At 52.2% G+C, this 26,168-nt stretch overlaps 1 protein-coding gene across 1 annotated transcript; it reads right to left on the bottom strand.

The window, feature by feature from the left end:
• Nucleotides 1-16,185: 16,185 nt before the first annotated feature.
• Nucleotides 16,186-26,168, bottom strand: MRPL21 (mitochondrial ribosomal protein L21). Its single transcript, XM_061161888.1, has 7 exons — nucleotides 26,031-26,168; nucleotides 22,165-22,222; nucleotides 20,102-20,187; nucleotides 19,329-19,492; nucleotides 17,784-17,836; nucleotides 17,333-17,436; nucleotides 16,186-16,301 (listed from the first exon to the last, which is right to left on the bottom strand). Exons 1-7 carry the CDS (start codon nucleotides 26,128-26,130, stop codon nucleotides 16,237-16,239), a joined length of 630 nt encoding a protein of 209 aa, XP_061017871.1. The 5' UTR covers nucleotides 26,131-26,168; the 3' UTR covers nucleotides 16,186-16,236.

The following is a 26,168-nucleotide window of genomic DNA, read 5'->3' as shown; positions in this document are numbered from 1 at the left end:
GTTGTTTGTTGTTGTTAGTTTGTTTCTCTCTAACCATTCACCCCAAATGTGTTTCCTGGGCTCCCGCTGTGTGCCAGACCCCTCCTAGGTTCACGAAGTATAAGGATGAACAAAATCGACACCACCCTCCTGGACCTGACCTTCTACAAGGGCACTGCAAGTGTGTGAGGAGGGGGTATTTATGTTTTAAATAGGGACTATGTTCCAGTTCACTTGGCTCAAATATCAAATCAATACAAGAAATGTCTAGAAAAACATTGAACACACTCATTGGTTTCTTATGTGTCCTTTCAGAATTTCCTTATGAAAATACAAGCAAAAATGAGTTGTATGTATATTTCCCTCCTTACTGGTGTAAAATGAAGCTTGCTATAGCCCTTTTGCCTTTAATAGATTAAAAAAATTTACTTATGTGTCTTGGTGCTATTTTCCTGTCCTCACAGGACAGAGCCTCCTGTTCAACTTTATTTGTGTGTGATTACAGGGTACACAGCGTTCTCTCCTAACGTTTATTTTACCACAGTATATTTGTGCTCTGTGACATTTGGGTGTTTCCTGTCTTTGCTGTATAATGTTGTAGCAGTGAATAACTGTACAAAGGTCAGTTCTTCCACGTGGAAGTCAGTCCATAGCGTGGATTTTCAGAACTGTGGTTGCTGGGTCAAGGCCTTGTGTGAGCACACTGTTGATGCATGTTACTGTTTGCCTGCTCTGTTCGTCAGGGTTCTCCAGAGAAGCAGACAGATGTAGGAGATTATGTATATATACATGTAATTTTATATATAGTATAAAATAATAATTGTAAGGAATTGGCTCACCACTATAGAAAAACAATACAGAGGTTCCTCAAAAAACTAAAAATAGAGTTGGCATATGATCCAGCAATTTCACTCCTGAGCATATACCCAGCCAAAACCATCATTGGAAAAGATACATGTGCCCCTCTGTTCATAGCAGTACTGTTTACAGTAGGCAAGACATGGAAACAGCCTAAATGTCACTGACAGATGAAAGGATAAAAATATGATACATACACGATGGAATACTACTCGGCCATAAAAAGAATGGAATAATGCCATTTGCAGCGACATGGGTGGACCTGGAGATTGTCATTTTTAGTATGTCAGAAAGAGAAAGAAAAAGACCATATGGTCTCACTTATATGTGGAATCTAAAATATGAGACAAATGTATAGACCTAGAAAACAGACTCACACGTATAGAAAATAGTAGACTTGTGGTTGCCAAGGGGGTGGTGGGTCAGGGAGGGAAGGGATGGGAGTTTGGGATTAGCAGAGGCAAGCTATTATATATGGGGTGAATAAATAAGCTTATAGTGTATAGCATTGGGAACTACATTAGAAATTCCATGATAAACCGTAATGAAAAAGAATATGAAAAAGGAGACTAAGTTACATCCCTATTCAGAAGAAATGAACACAACATTGTAATCAACTGTACTTCCATAAAATTAAAAAGAATCGACTCACCTAATTATGATTTGCGGTCTTCAAGTTGGTGAGCTGGTGGTGCAGTTCCCATCCGCAGGCCAGCAGCCTCAGGACCCAGGGAGAGCCAGTGTTTCAGTTTGAGTCTGAAGGCAGGATGAAAACCTTCCAAGGCAGAGCTGCCTCTTATTCAGGGGGAGACCAGCCTTTTCTCTTCAAGCCTTCAACTGGTTAGATGAGGCCCACCCAAATTTAGGGTGAGCAGTCTGCTTTCCTTAGTCTACTGATTCAAATGTCAGTGTCATCAAGAAACCTTCACAGACAGACCTAGAATAATGTTTGACCAAGTTTCAGGGCCTCCTGTGTCCTGTCAAGTTGAGATGTAAAATTATTTCTCATGCCTTCACCAGTGTGTGTTTTTTTTTTTTTTTGACAGCCTGTTATACTTTAAATGTGTAATACTCGAGGTAAAAGAAAACTGCATCTAACATTATTAGAAATAAAAGAGATCAGTCATCAGGGGCTCCAGAGTGAACATCATCTTCAGAACCTCCCTGCTTATGTCTTTGCTCTCTGGGTGTAATTTAATAAGATCACCAACTCAAAGAATGGTAATTGCAGCTTCAGTTGCAAACTTCAGACTGTTAACTTCAACCATGGTTGATTCAAACACCCCTGCTTGTGTGTTGTCGTGGGGTTTACCGTTGACCAAGTCAAGACCGATCCATTGTAGAGTTTTGCTTTCTGGGTTAACTTGAGCCTCATTATGAAAAGCTCTTAATTTTGCAACCAGATCTGTGGAGTCTTGGGCAGCATTAACTGCCAGAGTAGGAAGAATAACAAGAAGAGATCTTGCAAACTCTGCAACAGTGAGCACCAGTGTGTCTTAAAAATAATTTTTAAAAAATGTATTTATGTACTTATTTTGGGCCGTGCTGGGCCTTTGTTGCTGTGTGGGCTTTTCCTCTAGTTGTGGCGAGTGAGGGCTACTCTCCAGTTGCGGTGTGTGGGCTTCTCGTTGCAGTGGCTTCTCTGCGGAGCAGGCTCTAGGGTGCACAGGCTTCCGTAGCTGAGGATGTGGGTCAGCCGTTGTGGCTCCCGGGCTGTAGGGCACAGCCTCAGTAGCAGTGGTCCTTGGGCTTGGTTGCTCAGAGACAAGTGGGATCTTCCCAGACCGGGGGTGGAAGCCACGTCTCCTGCATGGGCAGGCAGATTCTTTACCACCGAGCCACCAGGGAAGCCCCTGCCTGCCCCTCGCCCCCACCAAGTGTGTCTTTTAAAAAATAGCATTATATTGGATGAACCCAGCACTTATTATACAGAGTGAAGTGAGTCAGAAAGAGAAAGATAAATATTGTATTCTAAGGCATATACACGGAATCTAGAAAAGTGGTACCGAAGGGTTTATTTTCAGGGCAACAATGGAGAAACAGACATAGAGAACAGACTTAGGGACATGGGGAGAGGGGAGGAGCGGGTGAGGTGTAGGGGAAGAGTGACGTGGAAACTTACATGACCTTGTGTAAAATAGACAGCCGACGGGAATCTGCTGTGTGGCTCAGCAAACTCAAACAGGGGCTCTGTGTCAGCCCAGAGGGTGGGATGGGGAGGGAGGTGGGAGGGAGGTCCAAAAGGGAGGGGATGTATGTACACCTATGGCTTACTCATGCTGAGGTTGGACAGAAAACAGCAAGATTCTATAAAGCAATTATCCTTCAATAAAAAATCATTTAAAACCCCCACAGCATTATCAAAGTATAATTCACAGCAGTTCCCTGGTGGCCTAGTGGTTAGGATTACAGGCTTTCACTTTTGTGGACTGGGTTCAGTCTCTGATTGGGAAACTGAGATCCCATAAGCCACACAGTATAGCCAAATATATAAATAAAATGTAAGATATATATGTTACATATATATAGTTCACATGTAAGATATAGTTCATCCATCTGAAATGTATTCTCAGTGGTTCTTAGTATATTTACAGAGTTGTGCAATGATCACCATGATCAGTTTTGATAGCCATCCTCATGGGCATGAAGGATTCTCTCATTTTGGTTTTGATTTGCTAAACAGTTTATCTTTTGACTGATTTTTTTAAAGAAGATTTTTTTTCTATACATTTATTATCCTCTTACGGCTTCTGAATGTGGACTTAAAAAATTGTCCCTACTCTAGGATCATAAAAAAGATTTGCTATATTCTCTTCTAGTACTTTTATGGTTTCAAGCTTTACATTTAAAACTTGGATCCATTTGGATTTTATTCTGCCATGTGCTGTGAAGTATGTGTCAGCTTCTTTCCCTTTTCCAGACATTATACTGTGTCTTGGCACCTGTGGGGGGTGGAGAGAGGATTTTGATCGGGAGGCTGGGAAGCCCACTGTAAGCAGGTGACATTGCATGAAGACCTGGATGGAGTGAGGAGAAGCGAGACCAGCGTGGCTGCAGGTGGTGGGAGGTCACAGGTATGAAGACGGCCAGGTCACGTAGGGCCTGCTAGGTAACCGTGTGGAATAGGATTTCATTTGGAGTTTAATAATACCGAAGAGCTGAATGAAGGTAAGATCCTTATCGCTGTTTACTTGATAAAATAACTCCTGGAAAGGGAACTTCTGTGTCCAAGGTTGTGTGCGTGCCTGCTCAGTCGTGTCTGACTCGTTGCAACCCCATGGACTGTAGCCCGCCAGGCTCCTCTGTCCATGGGATTCTTCAGGCTAGAATACTAGAGTGGGTTGCCATTCCCTTCCCCAGGGGATCTTCCTGACCCAGGGATTGAACCGAGGTCTCCTGCATTGCAGGCAGATTCTTCCTCATCTGAGCCACCAGACTCCACTCTCCCTTCCCCCTAAGTTTATGTTATTTCAATACCGTTTGCCATTTTACTAAATTTTTTTGAAACATGGTTTAGTTACTGAATTACAAAAAAAACCTTAATTGGGGGATAGCTGACAAGTAATTGGGGCTTCCCTGATGGCTCAGCCGGTAAAGAATCTACTTGCCAATGCTGGAGATGCCGGCCGGTTTGGTCCCTGGATCAGGAAGATCCCCTGGAGGAGGAAATGGCAACCCACTCCAATATTCTTTCCTTGGAATTCTTATGGACAGAGGAACCTGGCAGGCTATAGTCCATGGGGTCATAAAAGAGTTGGACTTGACGGAGCAATTAAGTACATATATATATGTAACAACTAGTTGTGAAAACCAATAAAGGGAAACCTTACTTAAAATGGAATCCTGGGACTTTCCTGGCAGTCCAATGGTTAAGGCTCCAAGCTTTGGATGCAGGGGGCACAGGTCTGATCCCCGGTCAGGGAACTGGGATTCCGCATGCCACACGGCATGAATGAATAAATGAATGAACAAATAAAATGAAGCAAACTCCCCAAGTGTGGTTCAGATGTCTCTGCTTGGAATAAGGCTGGCTGTTTTGGAGAGGTACTTTTGTGGCTCTGAAAGCAACAAGCATTAACCTCTGATGGGATCGCTTCTTCCGTTGGCCCTGAGGGTACTCTGTACCTTGGTAGGGTCCCACCCAGAGCAGGCTGTGATGGCACCAAGAGCCCACCCTACAGAATTCTGAAGATGTCTGCCCCAAGGATGGCGAAATAAAAACCTTGGATCAGCTTTTTGGAACATAAGAGGCTTCTCTGATGGAGTCTGGGCCTCCAGGTATAGGGTCCTCCGAGAGGCTGAGAGCAATTCTGGGGGCAGGTGGAGGGGAGAAGCAGGCTTGGGGGCATGAGACAAGCCACCACAACCTAGGCCTATTGGGCCTTTGAGTTATTTTGACCTAGAAGCTGAAGCTCCAATCCTTTGGCCACGTGATGCAAACAGCTGACATGTTGGAAAAGACCCTGATGCCAGGAAAGATTGAAAACAGGGGGAGAAGGGGACGACAGAGGATGAGATGATTGGATGGCATCACCGACTCAATGGACATGAGTTTGAGCAAGCTCTGGGAGATGGTGAAGGACAGTCCATGGGGTCGCAGAGAGTCAGACACAACTGAGCGACTGAACAGCAAAAGCCATTGAGAACCATCAGACACAGGAAAAGCTCTAAAAAACTCTAAAGACAGGGCACAGGTTTTCCTTTTGTAAAGGAAATTTATGTTATTTTATACCACACTGCTTAGCTTTCAGGATCTTAGTTCCCCAACTGGGGATCAAACCGGTACTCCATGCAGTCAAAGTACCTAGTCACTGAACCATCAGGGAACTCCAGAAATTTTTATTTATGAAGGCAATTTATTTTTGTAAAGAATATCCCTCTCCCATCTAGGAGAAACCCTCCTAGAAACTCTCATCAATGGAGAAGATAAAACTTAAACCTGCAGAGCAAGCCTCACTAAACAATCCTCGATTTTCATTCTTTTCCCAGTCACCTTCTTACAATTTGTATTCACCCACCCAAAAGCCCAGATACTCTTTTCTTTGGCTTTAAGCTTAGATGGTATTTACGGTCAAGTTCTAACCACACCAATGGGTTACTCATCACTGATGCTCCCTTGTGTCCATATGAGATGCCCACACCTGCTGTGGGCCACTAGGCAGTCCACCTAATAAACTTCTTTTTGCTTTTTTCTTCTTGTTCTTATGTTTCTGGCCACACTGCACTACATATTGGATCTTAGTTCCCTGACCAGGGATCGAACCCCTGCAGTGGTAGCACGGAGTCCTAACCACTGAACCACCAGGGAAGTCCCTGCCTTTTTTCTTATTAACCTGCCTTGGGTCCATCTCACTTACAGGGCCCCAGCAGGAGGACTTAAGATGGGCAGAGGAAAGCATTTTTTCCTCCCCTGCCGGGACAAACCTCCCCAGCGAGGCTTGGGCCCTAGGCCACTGGCCTCAAGTCCACATGCCTCAGCTAGTGCCCACACTAACAGTGTGGCCTTGGCTGTGTCTCCTCACTTCTCCCAGCTTCAATTTCCTTATTTGTATTGATAATTAGAGGATAATAAAAGCCTGCCTTATAAGATTATTTCGAGAATTACATGGGTGTGATGGTTAGTTTTATTTGTCAACTTGACCAGGCTGAGGGATGCTGGTGAAACATTGTTTCTGGGTGTGCCTGTGAGGGTGTCTCCAGGAGAGATTAGTGTTTGAATCACACGGTGAATAAAGAAGGTGGCCTAACCCTGATCAATGAAGCAGCATCATCCACTCTAGAGAGGGCCTGAATTGAACAAAAAGGCAAAGGAAGGGCAAATCTGCTCTCTGCTTGAGTGGGAACACCCATTCTCTATCCTTGGACTTCAGTGCTCCTGGTTTTTACCTTTGGATTGGGACTTATATCATTGGCTCCCCTGATTCTTGGGGCTTCTCTGGGGGCTCAGACAGAAAGGAATCTGCCTGCAATGCAGGAGACCGGGGTTCAATCCCTGGGTCGGGAAGATCCCCTGGATAAGGAAATGGCAACCCACTCCAGTATTCTTGCATGGAAAATCCCATGGACAGAGGAGCCTGGTGGGCTACACAGTCCATGGGGTCACAAAGAGTCGGACATCACTGAGTGACTAATGTCCCCGGTTCTCATGCCTTCAGGTTTGGACTAGAATTATACTCTTCTAGGTTGCCAGCTTGCAAGACAGCCTCTATAATAGTGTGAGCCAGTCTCTCATAATAAATCTCTTTCTTTATATATATCCTATTGGTTCTGTTTCTCTGGATAGCCCTAAGACAATGGGGTTATTTTGGGGATTTTATTGTTAACCTAAAACAATAAAATAGCCAGGTATTTATTTATTTATTCATTTTACCAGCGAACAGGTTTATTCAAGAGCAGCAAAGAATTGCAATACAGTCACTGGGCCATGGCAAACCACAAACAAGTCCAGACCAGAGGAGAGGAAAGTCTTTTATAGAGGAGAAGGGGGCGTTGGGAAGAACTGTTGTAAACAAAAAGCCCATTGGAGGAAACTGGGGGCTGGAAGTGTAGTGTCTTTTCATTGGCTAAGTTATGACAGTCTCTCATTGGCTGAGCTGTTGCCAGGCGAGGAGAAAATCTTTGTTCCAAGGCCTGGAGGTAGTAAGCAGGGTCACTTCCTGCCCAGAATCTGAATTGGGGTCAAGTGGTGAGAGCTCCCCCCTGTGGCCTCCTGAATCCATTTTTAACGAGGTTTCCCTGTAATTAGTTTTCCCAATGTGAAAGCGCATGCAAAGTGCCTGGCACAGCCCGTGGCCTGTAGCAAGCACTGGATGGAGGAAGTGATGGAGTGGGCTTAGCTGGGCTTGAGGCAGAGTCAGACACCTTGCAGAGGAGGAGAGAAGGGCAGGGAGATGCAGAACCTCCCCCACACCTGCTGTGGGCCACTAGGCAGTCCACCTACAAACTGACCTCCCGGCAACCTCACCTGCCAGGTCCTCTCCACTTCTCAGAGGTGGTAACTGAGGCTCAAGACCCATAAGCCATAGTAGTCAGTATAGGCTGGGACCCAAAGTGGTCTGGGTGTGTCTGGGCACGGCTTGAGATTTGGGGCACAGAAATGCAGTTTTGGACTTCCCTGGTGGTCCAGCAGTAAAGAATCTGCCTGCCAATGCAGAAGACGTGGGTTCGATCGCCTGGAGTAGGAAATGTTAACCCACTCCAGTATTCTTGCCTGGGAAATCCCATGGACAGAGGGGCCTGGCGGGCTACAATCCATGGGGTTGCAAAGAGTCAGACACGACGGAAGTGACTGAGCACGCGCATACACAATATCTGTGCAATAAGTGAGTCGTTTAATAAGGAAACTGTTTCCCTGCGTTCTGTGAGCTTTGCCAGTGAACTGTGGACTCTGAGGACAGAGTTATGAGTAACTCCAGTTTATTGCTGTTGGTCAGAAGCACAGAAGCCCTGCACTGGCCTTGGGCTCTGAAGTGCGGCTGTCTCGTGTGACCGGGCCTGGGGTCTCCCCAGGCTGGTGGCGTCGGAATTCAGCTGTCGGACCCCCAGCTGGTGTCCTGAGTCCGAGGACTGCTCGGTGACCAGGTGTGTCAGCGGCCAGGCGTGTGATCCTGAGTGTACAGCCATGCGAGAGTGTGGCGGAGCAGAGAATCAGAGAGGTGTTGCTTCTCCTCACAGGCCTTTTACGTTTTTTCTCTGTGCATTTGGTCATTTACTTTCTACCTTGGCATTGTATTCTCAGAGGCATAGAATTTCACTTCTTTTTTTTTCACCTCACCGGGCGGCTTGTGGGATCTTATTTCCCCACTCAGGGATCAAACCTATGCCCCTGCAGTAGAAGCTGGGATTCCTAACTGCTGGATCAGTGGGAAGTCGCAAGGTGCCTGATCTTTGTGTGCGCGTTTAGTCGCTCAGTCGTGTCCCACTCTTTGTGACCCCCCAGACTGTAGCCCACCAAGCTCCTCTGTCCATTGGACCTCCCAGGCAAGAATACTGCAGTGGGTTGCCATGCCCTCCTCCAGCGGATCTTCCCGACCCAGGGGTGGAAGCTGCATCTCCTGCACTGGCAGGCGGGTTCTTCCCTGGTTCTTTGCCACCAGGGAAGCCCAAGAGTTCCTGAGAAGACCGGAGAGGACATTTTCATCTCAAAAACATAGGCAAGTTCTTCCTAGGATGACTTAGTTTCCCCTTTGTTTAATATTTACAAGCCTTTGAAGATAAACACGGAAGGCCTTGGGAGTGGCAGAAGGAGTTCAGGAGCCACCCTTCTGGTCCTGTAAAGACTACATTTGTAAAACAGGGACAGTTTTGTTGCTTAAAAACAGAAACACCCCCTCCCCTCAAAACAAACAAAAAAACCCACAAAGGCACATCAGTTCAGTTCAGTTGCTCAGTCATGTCCAACTCTTTGCAACCCCATGGACTGCAGCTCGCCAGGTTTCCCTGTCCATCACCAACTCCCGGAGCTTACTCAAACTCATGTCCATTGAGTTGGTGATGCCATCCAGCTATCTCATCCTCTGTCGTCCCCTTCTTCTTCTGCCTTCAGTCTTTCCCAGCATCAGGGTCTTTTCCAATGAGTCGGCTCTTCACATCAGGTGGTCAAAGTATTGGAGCTTCAGCTTCAGCATCAGTCCTTCCAATGACTATTCAGCCTTGATTTCCTTTAGGTTTGACTGGTTTGATCTCCTTGCTGTCCCCAGGGTGACCTCATCTTATCTAAAGTGTTAGTCACTCAGTCATGTCTGAATTTTTGTGACTCTTTGGACTGTACCCGCCAGGCGCCTCTGTCCATGGGATTCTCCAGGCAAGAACACTGGAGTGGGTTGCCATGCCCTCTTCCAGAGGATCTTCCTGACCCGGCGACTGAACCCGCGTCTCTTGCGTCTCCTGCAGTGGCAAGCAGGTTCTTTACCATTAGCGCCACCTGGGAAGCGAATTCCATCTGCAAATGGCCTGCCTCCAAACCAACCTCATTCTTTTTTCTTTTTAATATTTATTCATTTATTTGGCTGCACCTGGTCTTCGTTGCGACTTGGAGGATGTTTAGTTGTGGCATGAGAATCTAGTTCCCTGACCAGGGATCAAACCTGGTCCTCCTGCATTGGGATCTGAGTCTCAGCCGTCGGACCCCCAGGAAAGGCCCAAAGTCACGTTCTGAAGTTAGGATTTCAACATACACATTTTGGGAGGATACAGTCCAGCCCGTCGTGGCCACCCATCATCCTTTTAGCCAGGTGTCTGACTGGGCTCCCTTGTCCGCACACACCCTGGGGATGTGCTCAGGCTCCCTCCCAGGCATGGGCTGTGGCGGGCCTCGATGCCCCCAGACTGGAATTCCCCGAGGAATTGGCATGCCGCTTCCCCTTGAGGAACCAGAGGCCTTGGACTTGGCTCTTGGGTGACTGGAGGACGCTTGGGCCCTGACACCCTGGCATAGGGAGCAATGCCCCAGGGCACTGGCTGCAGTCTAAGAACCTCATAAATCTTTTGTCTTCTCACCTGCAAGGCCGTGAGCGGAGTTCAGAAGACTTGGCAGAGAGGCCAGCTCGCCTGCCCACAGCTCTTGGTTTCACAATATGAACAGAGAGGCCAGATATCCTTCCATCCCCGCCTGCACACACCCAGGCCTGGATGACCGGCAGGCATGCACTGCGAGTCCTCCGCGTAGGCAGGCCCAGCTTCACCAGGAGCTGGGAGCCTCTGGGTCCCACCTGAATACCTCGCTGGGGCCCCAAGCTGTGCCTCGTCTGGCATGAGACTCAGCATTTTATTCAGATGCTCCCTAAACAGATGTCACCGTACATTTGCCTAAAAGCCCACCTTTAGTTTCCACAAAGAGATCTTGGCCCTGCTGGTGGGGGATGGAATTGGCGCTCCTTGCTGTGACTGCCAGGGAAGCCCTGAGAGATCCTTCTGCAAGTCTAGTTTCCAGGATGGCCATCTCTCTGGCTGTCTCTGCAAACTCTCTTCCTTTCTGCAGTGGCCGTGAGGTGGACAGTTCCGAGGACACTGGCGCGTCCTCCCGCCTCTGGAGCTCGGGGAGCTTTGCACCTTTTATTTCTTGACTGGTGTCACGTCTGTCATGAAGGCTTCCTGGTCCTCCTTTGGGGGTGCTCCCTCCTGGCCAGCCTCTGTCCCCGCTTCCTGCTTCTGCTTGGTCTTAGCGCTCCCCAAATTACCGTGTCTGTTCTGTGCCAACCACTTATGCAGTTGATGCCGGGGTCCCCAGCACAGCCCCCGGGGGTCCACAGGAGGACTCTAGTATCTGGCGGTTGGGGGGCTGGTGGGAAACAATACCTCCCCACACCCCACCTGTTCCGGGATCCTGACATAAGTTAGAGGTGTCGCTCAACCTGCCCTAGGTTTTCTGCGAGCGGGAAATAGAACCCCCCTGTGCGGAGCCCTGGAGGGAGGGGTTGATTTGCTGTGGTGGGGTGGCAGAGTCTCTGCTGACAAATAACACCAGACGATTCTGCGGTGCAGCCGGCGTTGAGACCTGCCATCGGTCCTCTGTGGTTGACTTTGTGTGTAAAATGGTGAGAAATGATGGTGCCCACGCTGCGGGGCTGTTGGAGGCGTAGATGAATCAGCACGCGTGCTTGGTCCTGAGCCCAGAGCAGCTCAGCAAACGTCACCACCGTAGGGTCTGGACACGAGTCTCCTTGGGGCAGGGGCTGCGTCTCCCCCCCCACCCCGCCCCTTTCAGAATTTCTGCTTTGGCCTGCTGGCTGCAGGAAGGCCCCACTCCAGGTAATTCCACTTGGGCACGAGCTTTCATGACGTGCTTTGTCCCTCTGCAATTGATCCAGGACAACCTGCTGACGGCTCTGCCAGCCCTGGGTGCTCTCAGAGCCTGGGGTAGGGCAGGACGGGTGTCGTAACTCTGTTCCACACGTGGAGGCCTGGGAGCGTGGCCCGGGCTCTAGGGCATGACTGGTCTCTGGGAGGAGGGAGGGAAGAGGACCAGATGGCGGCTCTGTCTTCCCCCATGGCTGCCGCTGTGCCTCCAAGGAAGTGGGTCAAAGGGCACCCGGCAGCTGGGTGTGCCACCCTTATCTCCGAGAGCCGGGCCCTGCGGGTTTGTGTTCCGACTCAAGAGGAAGTGGCCCCAGGAACCCGAGGTTCCTGGGCTCCTCACCTTCAGAAACCAGAGCAGCAACCCCCTCCCCCCACAGCCCCCCACCTGGCACTGCAATGTAATTTACATCATTTTATTTTTTTAAAAAATTTTTGAGAGAGCTCAACCTGGTGCCCTGTGACAACCTAGAGAGGCGGGAGGGTGGTTGGGGGAGACGTTGCAGGAGGCGGGAACACAAACATCGTTATGGCTAATTCATGCGGTTGTGTGGCAGGAACCAACACGACGTTGTAAAGCAATGATCCTCCAATTTAAAAAAAATTATTATTTTTTTGGCTTCATTGTGAGGCATGAAGGATCTTAGTTTCCCCACCAGGGATCGAACCTGTGTCCCCCTGCAGCGGAAGCACAGACTTCCACCTACCGGGCCACCCAGGAATTCCCAGCCATTCACATCTTGAATGTTCGTCAGCTCTGTCTGATGGTGGCCCCACCAGACACCAAGAGCTCCAACTCTTCCATCAAACCACTGGGCCAGCGGCCTCCCCGACACCACTGGGTGGGCTGCTCCCAGCCCCCTCCTCCCCCAGCCACCATGCCGCTCTCCGCACTGTCCGGAGCCCAGCCTGGGACCCCGCAGACAGAAGGAGCCACGTCAGTGCCCCCGTCAGCAGCCGCGTGGAACCAGGGCTTCTGATGGAGACACCGCTGCGTTTCCCTCCACCCCGTCTCGGGTCAGGAGTGGGAGTGGATGCTAGGTGTCCCCTAGTGAACAAAACAGATGCCTCCCCAACTCTAGAGCCGGCGGTCTGGGGTGGGAGGGGGAGAAACCCGGGACAGAGCCAGACCTGTGCTGACACCAGGTACAAGACAGGGAGAGGAGACAGTGACCGGGGAGGGACCTGCTGAAACAGCCCCTCTGAGCTCGGGACGCGCTGCAGCAGCAGCCAGGCCCGCTGGGCGGGGACGGGCTGAGTCTGCTCAGAGCCTTCGTGCGGGGACGGGCTGAGTCTGCTCAGAGCCTTCGTGCCCGGCCCCTCGGCTGTCCCGCGCCCCTGTCACCCGCGTCACCCCCTTTCATGCCCTCCTCACGCTCTCACCCCCACTACCCCGTGGGACATGCTGGAACCCACGGGGAGGTTCTCGGGGGGGCAGTGGTCTCAGCCGCGCCTGGCCCTGAGACGGTGAGCCCCGCGGGCTGGTGGACGAGCTGGGGCAGAGGACGGAGGGGCAGGCGGGCAGGGTCGAGGTGAGGCCGGCGGGTGGGTGGCTGGGTTAACGGCGGGGGGTGGTGGGGGGCGAGGCAAGCCAGTGCTCGGAGGCCAGGGTGGAGCCCCTACTGCTGAAGGGAGCGAAGTGAAGACGCCAGGCGCTCAGACTCTGCGACCCTGTGGGCTGTAACCCACCAGGCTCCTCTGCCCGTGGGATTCTCCAGGCAAGAGTCCTGGAGGGCGTAGCCTCCCCTGCTGCTGACCGAACAGCAAAGTGTCCCTGTCAGAAAGGGAACAGAGACACTGCCCTGAGAGGTGGTCAGGGTGGTGTGGCCGGAGCCTCCTGCCAGCCTCAGGTGACCCAAGGCCACAGCATCCAGTCACCATTGAGAGTGTAAGAGCTTAGTCACCAAAGTCACAGGGATCCAACTTTTGTTCCTTTTTTTTTTTTTAACTCAAGTGATGTGACTCATTAACCTAGTTTTTTTTTCTTCCTATTTTGAAAGAATTGTGGTGAAATATATACAGTAACACACAATTTACCAACTTAACCACTTTTAACTGACAATTCATCACCATTAATGACATTCACGATGTTGTGTAACCATGAAACTATCTACTTCCGGACTTTCTTATTACCTCAGGCAGAAACTCGGTGTCCTTGAAGCAATAATCCTGTGTTCCCCTCTCGCCCAGCCCCTGGTGACCTCAATTTCTGTCTCTGAATCTGCCTATTCTGGGTATTTCATATAAGTTGTTGTTGCTAAGTCATGTCTGACTCTTTGTGACTGAGTGGACTGCAGCATGTCAGGCTTCCCTGTCCTTCACTCTCTCCTGGAGTTTGCTCCAATTCATGGCCATCGAGTCAGTGATGCCGTCCAACCATCTCATCCTCTGTCGTCCCCTTCTCCTCCTGCCCTCAATCTTTCCCAGCATCAGGGTCTTTTCCAATGAGTCAGTTCTTCGCATCAGGTGGCCAAAGTATTGGAGCTTCAGCTTCAGCATCAGTCCTTCCAATGAATATTCAGGACTGATTTCCTTTAGGATTGACTAGTTTGATTTCCTTGCTGTCCAAGGGACTCTCAAGAGTCTTTTCCAGCACCACAATTTAAAGTATGTATTCTTCGGCACTCAGCCTTCTTTACGGCCCAGCTCTCACATCCGCGCGTGGCTGGAGAAACAGTTTTGACTATACAGACCTCTGTTGGCACAGTGATGTCCAAGTAGAATCATGCAGTGTGTCCTTTTGTGTCTGGCTTCTTTCACTCAGCGGTGTCCTCAAGGTCGTCTGTCCGGTAATGTGTATCAGAACCCCGTTCCTTTCTTTGGCCGTGCTGTGCGGCTTGTAGGATCTTAGGTCTCTGACCAGGGAAGCCCCACCATTCCTTTTTATTGCTGAGTAATATTCCATTGTTAGAAGTAATACTGCATTGGAGGAGATGGCAACCCACTCCAGTATTCTTGCCTGGAAAACCCCATGGACAGAGGACCCTGGTAGGCTACAGTCCATGGGGTTGTAAAGAGTCAGACATGACTGAGCAACTTCACTTCACTAATATTCCATTGTAAGCATGGGCCACATTTGTTTATCCATGTCTGGATGGATGGGAGTCACTTCTGCCCTCTGGCTATTGTGAAGGGTGCCTAGCCTGGTTTTTAAAAGGAGTAAACTTTCACCAGCGCATCGCCGGAGCCAGCGCTCTGTAAGAACAGCACCAGCTGCCCAGAGCACAGCGGCTTTGCCTTGTTCTAGATCCCAAACCGGCCGAGGACTGGCGGGGCAGTTACGGTCGGCCAGAGTCCTCCACAGGAGAGGGTGCCAGGCTGGCCCGGAGGACTGGGAGAGCCAGGCCCCAGGATCCAGAGCTGTGACCCTCAGAGAAGTCGGAAAGATCTATGAGCTACGGTGGATGGAGAGTCATCCCAGGTCCCGAGGTGGCGGGGTCAGAGGGACAGCTCTGCATGCTGAGGTGGAACCCCGCCCCTCCAGGACGGCAGCCGGAACCGACAGCCAGAATCCGGGATCTCCACGCGCAGGACTGCTGCCCCCTGCTGGACGGGGATGGCACTGCACCAGGGCAGGTCCAGTACCTGAAGTGGGGCAGGGAGGAGGGGGAGGTCCCGAGGACGGGCCTCAGCCTTTCTCAACCCCCTACCCCTCGTCACAGGGACGACCCCCCCATGGATTTGCAAAGCAATCTTGCAGAATAAAGTATTAACTACGTTTGATAAAAAGGCTTTTTGTGCTGCTTGAAAGTCCTAACTTTTGGAGGAAAGCCCGGCTTCTGTGAAGGACCCAGAACCAGGGGTCTGGACTGTCTGGGAGCCCCCTCCCCAGGTCCTTCCAACTGCGCTCCGCCCTGGCCACTCCGGTTCGGGACCCCTCCCTTTGCACGGGGTGAGCTGCCTGCCTGACCTGCCCCCAACCGGCCTGGGCAGCCCCACCCTCCCGGGATCCTGAAAGGCCACTGACAAACCAAGTCCGGAACTGCCCTGGCCACTCTGCTGCGTCCTTCACGCCCCGTTCCCAGAACGCGCTGTGGCTGCTGCCCTGGGGCTCCAGGAGCGCTGCCCGCCCGCCCAGGCCGCCTGCCCAGCAGCACCGCGACCCTCCTTCCCTGCTGGACCCAGCGGAGCCTAAGGACGAGGGTGGAGGCTCAGCGCCCAGACCCATGGTTTGAATCCCGGCTTCTCAGAAAAGCAAACCGCTAGCATCAGTCATTGGATTACCCGGAGATGGCACTTCGTTCATCTCGCTCAGAAGCAGAACCCGGATCGTGTTTCTCGCGGTCAGCTCCCGGCCCTGGCTGTGCCCCACATCACGCCCCTGTGGTGGGGGAGGGAGGCCGGTAGCGCCAGCCTGTCTTTACACAGGCGTTGGGGCTCCAGCCCCAGGAGGGCTGCACTTGTGATTCGTCCTGAATTCCTGGCCTCCGGCTCAGGGAGGCTGTTGCTTACTAAGAATAAGCTCTCAGTCAGGGCGCTCAGTCCAGACCCACCCACAACAGGATTCAGTTTTTCATATCAGAGTTTTCTACAGCAAAACATAGAAACCTGGTCTCCTCAGAAAACAGATTTATTTTTACATTTCTATAAATATCAGCTGGACGATCAACACAGACAGGGAGCAATCTCGATGGTGTTTATCCGGAGGACGGTCTGCGGGTTCACGATGACTGAGAGAGAGAAAAGGGCCGGGGCGTCAGCGCAGACCCCGACGCTGTGAACGAGCTACCGTGAGACTAGCCGCTGCCCGCTCGGCCTGCGGGGGTCAGACTCAGCGAGGTCCCGCCTGGCGTGTCCCAGGGGCACGCAGACCGCCCGCCTCACCGACTCCCCAAGCCCCGTCAGATGCAGCAGGGGCTGCGACACCCCGGGAGCCCTTGCCGCGGTTCCTGGCCTCACCCCTCCACGTGCCTGGAGACCCCCGCATGGCATGGTGAGGGGGGGTGGCATCTGGTGACCCGAGGCTCCTGGAGGAGAGCTTTCCTAATGACCTGACTCCAGGAAACCGGAAGCTATGCTTCCGGTGCGTTTTGCCACCTGTGACTGAGGACTGGACCGATGCACATCTGTAGGGGCTGGGCTCCTAAGGATTCCAGCACCCAAGGATGCTCAAGCCCCTCACACTAGATGGCGCAGTGTCTGCGTGTAACCTACACACTCCCTCCCGTACACGCTAAACCATCTTCAGATCACGTGTACGGCCTAACACTCTGTAAACGCCCATGTGAATAGGTGAAGACACAGAGAAAATTCTATGTAAGCTGTTGTGATTCTGCCTGTCCCACTCCTCTTGTAGAAAAGTGCCATCGTGCATGCGCGTGTCCACACGTGTGGATGCGTGTGTGCCCGGCAGGACAAAGCTGAACTCCGCCCACCTCTGGGCTGTATGGGGCGGTCTCGCCCTCACCCTCTAAGACCGTCCCCCTGGGTAGAGGTGGGCACTCCCCGCGCTCTGGGCAACATCTACTGACAGGGCATCCTCTGCCTGCTTGTCCATTGCCCGGGGGGACACCGGACGTGCTGTGGGGTCTCAGCAGCCGCTGATGCTCCCGGCCGCGCCTCCCAGGGCCACCCCTGGTCAGAGCCAGGGCAGGGCCGTGCCCACCTGCTGGTCCCGCTGGTCCCCAGGCGCCGCAGAGGGCAGGACTCAGGGCAACACCCGGAGGACGGGAGCGCGGCAGCTCCGCTTTCCCCAACTTACTTCTCTTCCTTTTGTAGTTTTTCCTTCTCTGAAATCTCATGTTGACTCTCGGCCACGATTCTGTCTTTTCAATGACGGTGGCTTCTACTCGGACAAGGTCCTTTCTAGAAGACAGGGGAATGAGCAGTGAGGCACCTTCTTATTTCTCCATTTTCCTGGTACTTTACACGTGAGAACTTCTAAAATAAGCCTTCCTTTTCTGCTGGTTATCAACGTCCACCCCCCCAACCACAGACACTACACGGTGAGGAACAGGGTCGTCTCACAGCCAGTCCTAAAAGGGCCAAACCGCAGTGAGGCAGTAACAGGCCAGAGGTGCAGAGGTCGGGACGCTCTGCACGTGGGGCATTAAGCGCCCACAGACCGCAGCATCCGCGCGCCGAGCTTGGGGCTGACCGGGTGTGATGGAGCCCCCGCCCACCCCCCTGCCCGGCACCCGAGCGCACATTACCCGAGCAGGGGTCTGCCGAGGAGCGTGAAGTCGTCGGCCCCAACCAGCAGGACCTGGAACCAAATAGGCACGTCACCAACAGATAACACAGCCACAGAACACAGTCGCTGGGACACTGAGACGGAGACAGGCTGGACGGGGAGACAGGCTCGTGCACTTGCTCTGCCGTCTCCCTAGGGGCACAGGCCCATCTGACTGGCACAGGTGGACGTGGGACCTGGTGGCACATCCGGTCAGCAGATCACCTCCGCCGGAAATGGACTGAAACCTTCTCACTGAAGTATACACATACAGGGAAAAATGCAGAAACCAGATGGTGGGGGCCTTTAAGCAGCTGACAGTCCTGCAGATTCTGTGAAGATTTAGGTTCAAGGGTGTTCTTTCAATAACTGCAAAACCCCGCCCCCCCGAGGCAGCGGGAGGGAAGCCACGCGGCCAGGGGAGGCCTCAGATGCGACGGTTTCGTGACCTGAGTGCAGGGGTCTTATTAGACGCTGGGAGACTCGTCTGGAAGTTTACAGGTCAGAAGAAAATTCGATCATGCTAAACCTAAATGTCGAAAGACAGAGCCTATTTTGTAACAACATCCATGGACTATGTATGTTAGGCAACGACAGAGAACCTTGGTCACTCACTCTCAGCCTGACGTGGTCTCTATGGCTGGGCTTCCTATGTTATGAAAATCATCTTTACGGGCTGGGGCTTCCTATGCTTTTGTTAGTGTGAAATGTTTCAAAATAACGTCTCTTAAGAAACCCTTACAAATACACTTCTGAAGTGTCCGATTTTAGACGTAAGAAGTAAACACGCTCTTGTCCATGAGCTGGTGACGCAGCCCCAGGCGTCCCCACAGAGAAGGCGCTGTGCTGGCCGCGGGTGTCCCCACAACACCCTCCTTCAGCTGAGTCAAGCGGTCCTGCTCAGGCCACAGGCTGTGGCAGGACCAGCAGAGAAACGGGAGCGTAATGCTGCGCTTAGTGTAAACACACCGAGAATCTATGATCACAAAGGAGGAGTTTTAAGTATAAGGAAAATCATTTGTCATATTACATCATGTCAACAGTTCACTATGTCCTAGAAACAGGATCCGGTGCGGAGATCTCACAGTTCACCTACAGTAGAACAGGCAAAAACCAAACAGGCGCCTGAACACAGCAAACAGGATCCTAAGTGGAAGCAGACGCACACGGCTAAGCAGAGCACAGACCACGGAGCGGTTCCGGAGGCCAGAACACGACCGGCGTCTGGGGAGCCGGCTCGAGACCACCGCTCCCCGTCTAGGACAGCAGCGGCCGCCACACCTCACGTCAGGGGAGTGTGTGTGAGACACTCCTCCTTGGGGAAACGTGCTGAGTGTCTCCCTGTCGGGAGGGACCCTGCCAGGTCAGGGCCACCCTCGGGGGCATCTCCCCTTGCCCCCAGGCTTCCCCGCGCCCACCCAGCCAGCCTGCCGCGTCCCAGGAAGGGCGCCGGCCTTCTTCATCAGAGCCGACCCTGGGGAGCAGGGACCGAGTCCCAGATACACCAAGAAGCCTACGGTCTCACCTTCTCCAGCCGAATCCTCTCTCCGCAGGCAATGTCTAACTTGTTCTCAATTAGAATCAGGTCTTCAGAGGTGACCTTCCACTGGTGGCTGGCAAAGTGCACCACGGCGAAGAGCCTGCCGTACTGGCCCCTGGCGATGAGCTCGTTCACCTTCTCCACGACCTCTGCGGGGAGAAGGGCGGTCAGGGTCACAGCTCTGCCCCTCGCGTGCCCGACGCCCCCCACAGCCGCGTGACCCTGAGCATCCGTGGACTGGCGGCAGGGCGCGTGCCGGGGGCTCCCCCCTGCTCTCCTACCACCGCCGTCGCCGGATCTAAAACCAGGACGGGTCCACGCGTTGCTATGGATTTCCAGGTTTTGGAAACCGAGGACCCTCACTGCCTCCCAGCGCTGGGCGTGGCGGGCAGGCTGCCCTCCTCCTGACACTTGGATGGCCTCCCAGCACCCATGCTGCGGCCGCTTCAACCGATGAGCGTGCACCTTGTTCTCTTTCCCTGAACACCCACATTTCTACCAACAGTGGGGAGACTGGGCTGGACCGAGTCCTGCCGCCACCCGTGTCAGCTGCCTGCAACTCAGCTGGCGCCCCAGGAGGGTTTGCTAAGCGAACGAGGGTTCTGAATTCTGGTGTTAAGTGAACTTGAGCGTTCCTGCTGTGCCGCATCCTGTGAACCAGAGGGCCCACATCGTGCCCGTCTCGGGCACCTAGAAACGTGATGCCCTTGTTCCGTAGCTAGGCGGCCACCCCACCCCCTCGCTTCTGCCCCCCTTACCTGCGTGGTGTCTGGCCTCCTCCACGGGGTCTGGCAGAACAACTTCTGGCCAAGGTGGTGAACTCAGTGAGGTTTTAGGAACGTATCTGTAAAAATATGTTTTTGTATGCAGGTCACACACACGTGAAAAGATGGTTCCAAAGCTGTGAGCAACGGCTGTGCTCCGTACACCAGAAAGGACAAGGACCCAGCATGTCTCCGACACCCAAGTGGCTGGCAGGGCAGCAGCCCTAGTCGTGGGGGAGCAAAACCTGCCCCCCAAATGTCTCTTAGGCATGTGGATTACTTCAAGCTGAAAACAATCAAGGCCCAAGACTTAGGAAGAAACTCTGGCAAGAGGCAGGCAGGCAGGCCTGGGTCTGCACACAGCTGCCTGGCGATGGCGGGCCTATCCTGCGACAGCGTCACCAGAAAGGATGCGGGAACACGCGGGCCCAGAGGACAGAGGCTGCTCCCCGTCCCACGGTCTCTGCAGGCCCAGCAAACATTGATCAACCAAACACTTGCTTTTCCACCTCCACGTGAACTGCCTTCTCCCCCAGCTTGAGCTCCCAGACCCCTACCCTCAACATCCTCTCTTGTCTAGCTGAAGAAGCCATTTCAGCAGAGGGCTTCAGTCGTCCTGGGGAATGACTCATTTCTCCCAGGTCTCTCCCGTGTGTACAGGTTATTAACCTTGGGTCTGATTTTCTCCTGTTAGCCTGTCTCACGTCAACTGAACTCCTCGACCAGCCAGAAGACCCTGGAGAGCTGGGGAAAGTGCTGCTTCCAGCACAGGCCCAGGATCCCGGCACTGTCACAGCAGGGGTGCCGCACACAGATGGCCCTGCTGGAGCCAGCTGGCCCCCGAGTGAGGCTGTGCGTCCCGGCCGTGCACCGTGTCCGAGGCTCAGGGCCCCGGGCGGCCCAGCAGCAGCCAGCCAGGACGAGGGGCAAAGCTGCGAGGCGGCCGGGGCAGCAGTGACCGCTCAGAGCAGCGCTGGGGGAAATCAGCCGAGTTCACGAAAGCGGCCCCTTAGGGTTTCTGCCTCCAGCCTCTTGCGGGGAGGCCACTGCTCCTTCAGGGAAGCAGCAGGCCCCGGGTCCCCTGCTGCTGAGACTCTCACTGCGGGAGAGCAGGCGGCTGTACTGAGAGCTTCCTGGTGCCAGGCGCTCACCAAAGCTCCTTGTTTAAGGAATTTCTTTATCGAGATGGAGCTGACTGACAACGTTGTCAGTTTCTGCTCACAGGAAAGTGACTCAGTTACACGTGCGTATATACAGTTGTTCTTCCCTGATGATCGATCACAGGATACTGAATGTGGTTCCCTGGGCCAGACAGAGGGACCTCACAGTGTGACCTCACACAGCGGGACCTCACAGTACAGGCGGCACGGGTACACTGGCGGGACCTCAGTGTACCCGTGCCACCTGTCACACGGCGGGACCTCATGCTGTATGTAAGCTTGTACCTGGTAATCCAATCTCCTAATCCACCCCTCCTTTACTCCTCCCCCTTGGCAAGTCCTTCTAACAAGCCCTCTGGATGCAGAAATTCACTCGACTCTCATGAAAACCCATTGCGATGCAGACTGAATATTCCTTCCATTTTTTGAAGAGGAACCGAAGCCCAAGGATGACCCTGCTCACGGACCCGGGCTGGAAGGGCCAGTATGGGACCCTGTATGTTCCTATTCAAGTGTGATTTTGTTAAATCTACCTTTTTTAGTTTATGTTTTTATGTTTTTCTTTTTAAATCTAAATATACAGTTTTAACACTGAACATGCTCTTTCAAATTACATAAGGCCCTCCAGAGAGTCCGTCCTGTGATTGAACCTTCCTGGTTAGAAATTCCCAATTAGGAGTTAAAAGCTTTTCCTTAAAAAGACATAGTCATGCAAGGCCCAGAACACCATTTTCTTTGGACTCTTGAGGTTCCATCTGTATTTCTACATGTTAGGGTCTGAGTAAAATACAGTCAAGACAGTTAAAATTCATATTCTTAAAAACCTAAATGTTCAAAGTTTTGACTTTAGAAGACAGGAAAGGAAGAGAGTCAGTAAAACCCACATTTTGATATTACCCTTGCGGAAATGAAGCGCTCTGCGAAATGAACCTCCGAGACGCGGACCACAGGGAAGCTGAGGGAACAAGAGAGACACACGTGGTTACTAGGACGAAACACAGACTGCCCCTCGTGATGCTCAATGCACAAGTGCTGGTACCCGACTCAAACCACCACATCACGACGCATCGACAGAAAAATCTAGAAAGAAAAATAAAAGACCATCACTCATAGCTACTGGTGATCACCATAAGTGTCAAGGGGCGTTCATCGCACCATCGAAAAGGGCCCGAAGCCGAATCACCTACCTGCTAACTCATTCCTTGACGCCAGGTGCCCACCAAGCTGAGGCCCTGTTTGGCACCCAAGTGTGTGTGGGAGCAGCCTCCAGGACACCCCTTCTGGGGTTCTCACCCCGAATCCCACCTCCCAGGGAGCGGCTTTCAGTGACAAAGAGCATGTGGCGGGAGTAACAGGCCAGCACCTCCGAGAACAGGTGATCAGAGGGCAGCTGCTGGCTGGGCGTCCTCTCTGAGGCAGGACCGCCTTGCTGTGAGCAGCCCAGGGAGGCCCCTGGGATTCCGCCTTCCCAGTTCAGGTCAGTGGCTCAGTCATGTCAGACTCTCTGCAACCCCATGGACTGCAGCATGCCAGGCTTCCCTGTCCAGGGAAGCCAGGAAGCAGCTTCTGCCGGCCGCGCTGACTCTTAACCTGAAACAGCCTGACTTGAATCTAACGAGACGGGGAGCCAGCTCAGCCCCACCTGCATCCTGACCCTCAGTGATGGGGTGACATAGTACATGTTAAGTTATCTTAAGCTTCTGGGTTTGGGTGACTCAGGACACAGCATCAGATGATAACACACCTAGGGACAGAGGCACCCGCAGCCCACTGAGAAGGCCCGGAAACAAAATGCCCTGCACTTGGGTGCAAGAAGCAGAGGACAGATCTCTCAATAACTACTACTGGTTTTTTTCAACTGAGCTATAATTTATATGCCATAAAGCTCACTCATTACAGCTGTCCCCAATTCCTGGTCTCCTGAGTTGGTTTCTCTTCCCCTCCACCATCTTGGCGTGCTTGCGGTCTAAACCTGGGTCTTTGTGTTTAGTGCTCAGTCGTGTCGGACTCTTTGTGGCCCCATAGACTGCAGCCTGTCAGGCTCCTCTGTCCACGGGATTCTCCAGGCAAGAAGACTGGAGTGGGTTGCCATAAAACCTGGGCCTTACCTCTTCTTTATTTATGGCTTTTCCTCTGGGATTGCATCTGCTTGAATGGATTTCAGCGTTACCTGCACACCGGTGACTCCCAGGTGGACGCCTGCGGCCTGGACTTGGACATGACGGGCACCGGCCTACCTGCTGGCATCCCCTGGTCGTCACCTGTCTCAGAACCTAGCATCTGCTCCTGATCTGCCCCTTTCGCCTGCTTCTCCCACACCCCTCCACATCTCACACAATGGTGACTTCATCCTTCCAGTTGCTCAGGCCAAAAACCTCATTTTTGACTTTTCCCTCTCACCCCTCAGCCACCAACCTGTCAGCAAATCCCCGGCCTCACTGTGAGACATCCAGGCTCTGACCACTTCAATCACCCAAGCCACCTGGCTTGTAACTGATACCCTGCTCTCACCCTTGCCTCTCTCTCTGCACAGCAGCTAGAGGGATCCTGTTAAAACTGTGGGTCCCTGGTGGTCAAGTGGCTAAAACTTCATGCTTCCACTACAGGGGGCACAGGTTTGATCCCTGGTCAGGGAACTGAGATCCCTCATACCATGCGGTGTGGCCCCAAACCCCCCCAAAACCAGAAAAACAAAGTATGAGGACAGATCAGGTTACTGTTTAGTGCAACCCTCCAAGAGCGCCCCATTTCATTCTGAGAAAAAGGTAGTCTTCACAGTGGCTAGCAGGGCAGCGGGCAGTGTGAGCCCGTCTCTCTGGGCCTTGCCTCGTGAGCTCCCCTGTTCCCTGCACACGGGCCACTTGCGTTGCCTGGCTATTCCTGGAAGATGCCAAGTACAAGCACCTATGCCTTGACTGCTCCTCCCCAGAACAACCCTGACCCCAGGAGGTCCCCCAGGCTAATCCCCTATTTCCTCTGGGTCTCCACTCAAACACCATCTCACTAGAGAAGGCTTCCCCAACCATCCTATTTAAAACTGAACACTTTCCTCCCAACTCGTGCTTTATTTTTCTCCATAAGACTTACCAGCATTATTTTTTTTTTTTTTGGACTTACCAGCTTTAAATCTGCTATGTAATTTGCTTCTTCTTATGCTTCGAACATACTATGTAATTTGCTTCTTCATAAAATTGCTCATCTCTCTGCAAACCCCTCCCCCCATCAGAATGTGAGTTCTGTAAAAACAGGGGTCTGTTTTATGATTATCGCTGATGCATTTGCCATCCTAGACCAGAGTTTGACTTGTGATGGATGCCCAATAAATGGTGAATGAATGAATGAAATCTCTTCTAAGCCATCAAATGAAGCCCCTGTGGAACACCCCACAGCTGGGAACTCACGAACGGCCTCTCTTGAAAGCCTGGTGGCTCAGTAGTAAAGAATCTGCCTGTCAGTGCAGGAGATGCAGGAGACTCGGGTTCAGTCCCTGGATCAGGAAGATCCCCCAGAGGAGGAAATGGCAAGCCACTACGGTATTCTTGCCTGAAAACTCCCACAGAGAAGCCTGGCGGGCTACAGTTCATGGGGTCACAAAGAGTCAGACACACGCCTAAGAGCCATCTCACTGGTGAAAGCTCAGAAACTTTCTGCACCTGATCTGCTTCCCTGTAATTCCTGCCTATGGCCTTAGCTTAGCTCCGACCCCTCCGGGAACAAATGTGCACCCTCCTCTCCCCCAGGGCCACCTTTCAGTCCCTGAGAACTGTGATGGTGTCCATCCTGTTTTCTTCAGTCACTCTTCAAGATCCTGCCTGTTCACCATTTTGGTCATCCTCTCTTTACTCAGCTCACTTCACCTGTGTTTCTCTCTGAAAATGGGGGGTCGGGAATTGAGAACAGCATTCTAGAGGTGGCTTTATGTTGGTAGAACAAAGTCAGTCCCACCGCTTTTATAAAAACTTCCCTGCCTGCTTAAACCCACGTTTTATTATGGAAAATGACAAGCACACGAAAGTCAAGAATCCTCCTGTATCTCTTCCTAGACTCAACAGTCATCAACTCATGGCCAAGCCTGACTCATTCACAGTGCCTCTGCTCCAACTCTGTGGTGTATTTTAAAGCAACTGTCCGTGTACTTTTATGAAAGATAAAGCATCTTAAAAACAAACATAACAACAAGATCATTATCACACCTAAAAACCGGGAAACTTCTTTATATACATAAACATTCCTTCACACGAATATACACTCCAACCATTTTGAGGAGAGGTTTATAGCGTTTTTGACCAACAAAACCTTGCTGAACTTCATTGACAACCCAGTGCCTAAAATACAGGTGTAGCTTTTGCTGGGCTGGTTACCTCTGGGCAAGGACATTCACCACCGTTTTCCAGATGAGGACAAGGAAGCTTAAAGAGTGGCTTGCAGCCTGGGGAGTGATGGTTAAAGCACAGGCTTTGGAGCCGGACCAAGCTATCTGATTCAGTCCTCTCCCACTTCCCTGCTGTATGGCCAAGGGCAAGTTACCTAACCATTCTAGCCTCAGTTTGCTCCCCAATTTAAATGGAGCCTATATGGAAGTTGGAGAGCTATCACCAGTATTTAAGCTATTAACTAAAGGAACCAGGGTCTGAACCCAGGGTTTCCACGACCGATAATCACCGCATCAAAAAAAGCGATTAACACCGGTCGGACGCAGACACACGTGGCAGGGCGCCCCGTGTGCCCAGCTTCCTCCGTTCACCCCGCGGGGCGGGCCTCACCGGCTCCGGGTCCCGACGCTCTCAGGACGCTGCGACTGCACGCAGACGCCAGCCGCCCGAAGGTGACGGGTAGGGCCCAGGCCGCCATGGCCGCCGCCATCTTCCCGTAGCCTCCGCCGAGAGCGGAAGCGGAAGTGG

This window comes from Dama dama, chromosome 2 (assembly GCF_033118175.1).
Source record: "Dama dama isolate Ldn47 chromosome 2, ASM3311817v1, whole genome shotgun sequence".
Taxonomy (NCBI): domain Eukaryota; kingdom Metazoa; phylum Chordata; class Mammalia; order Artiodactyla; family Cervidae; genus Dama; species Dama dama.
The sequence above is the reverse complement of the archived record's forward strand: the minus strand, read 5'-3'. Positions and strand labels throughout refer to the sequence as shown.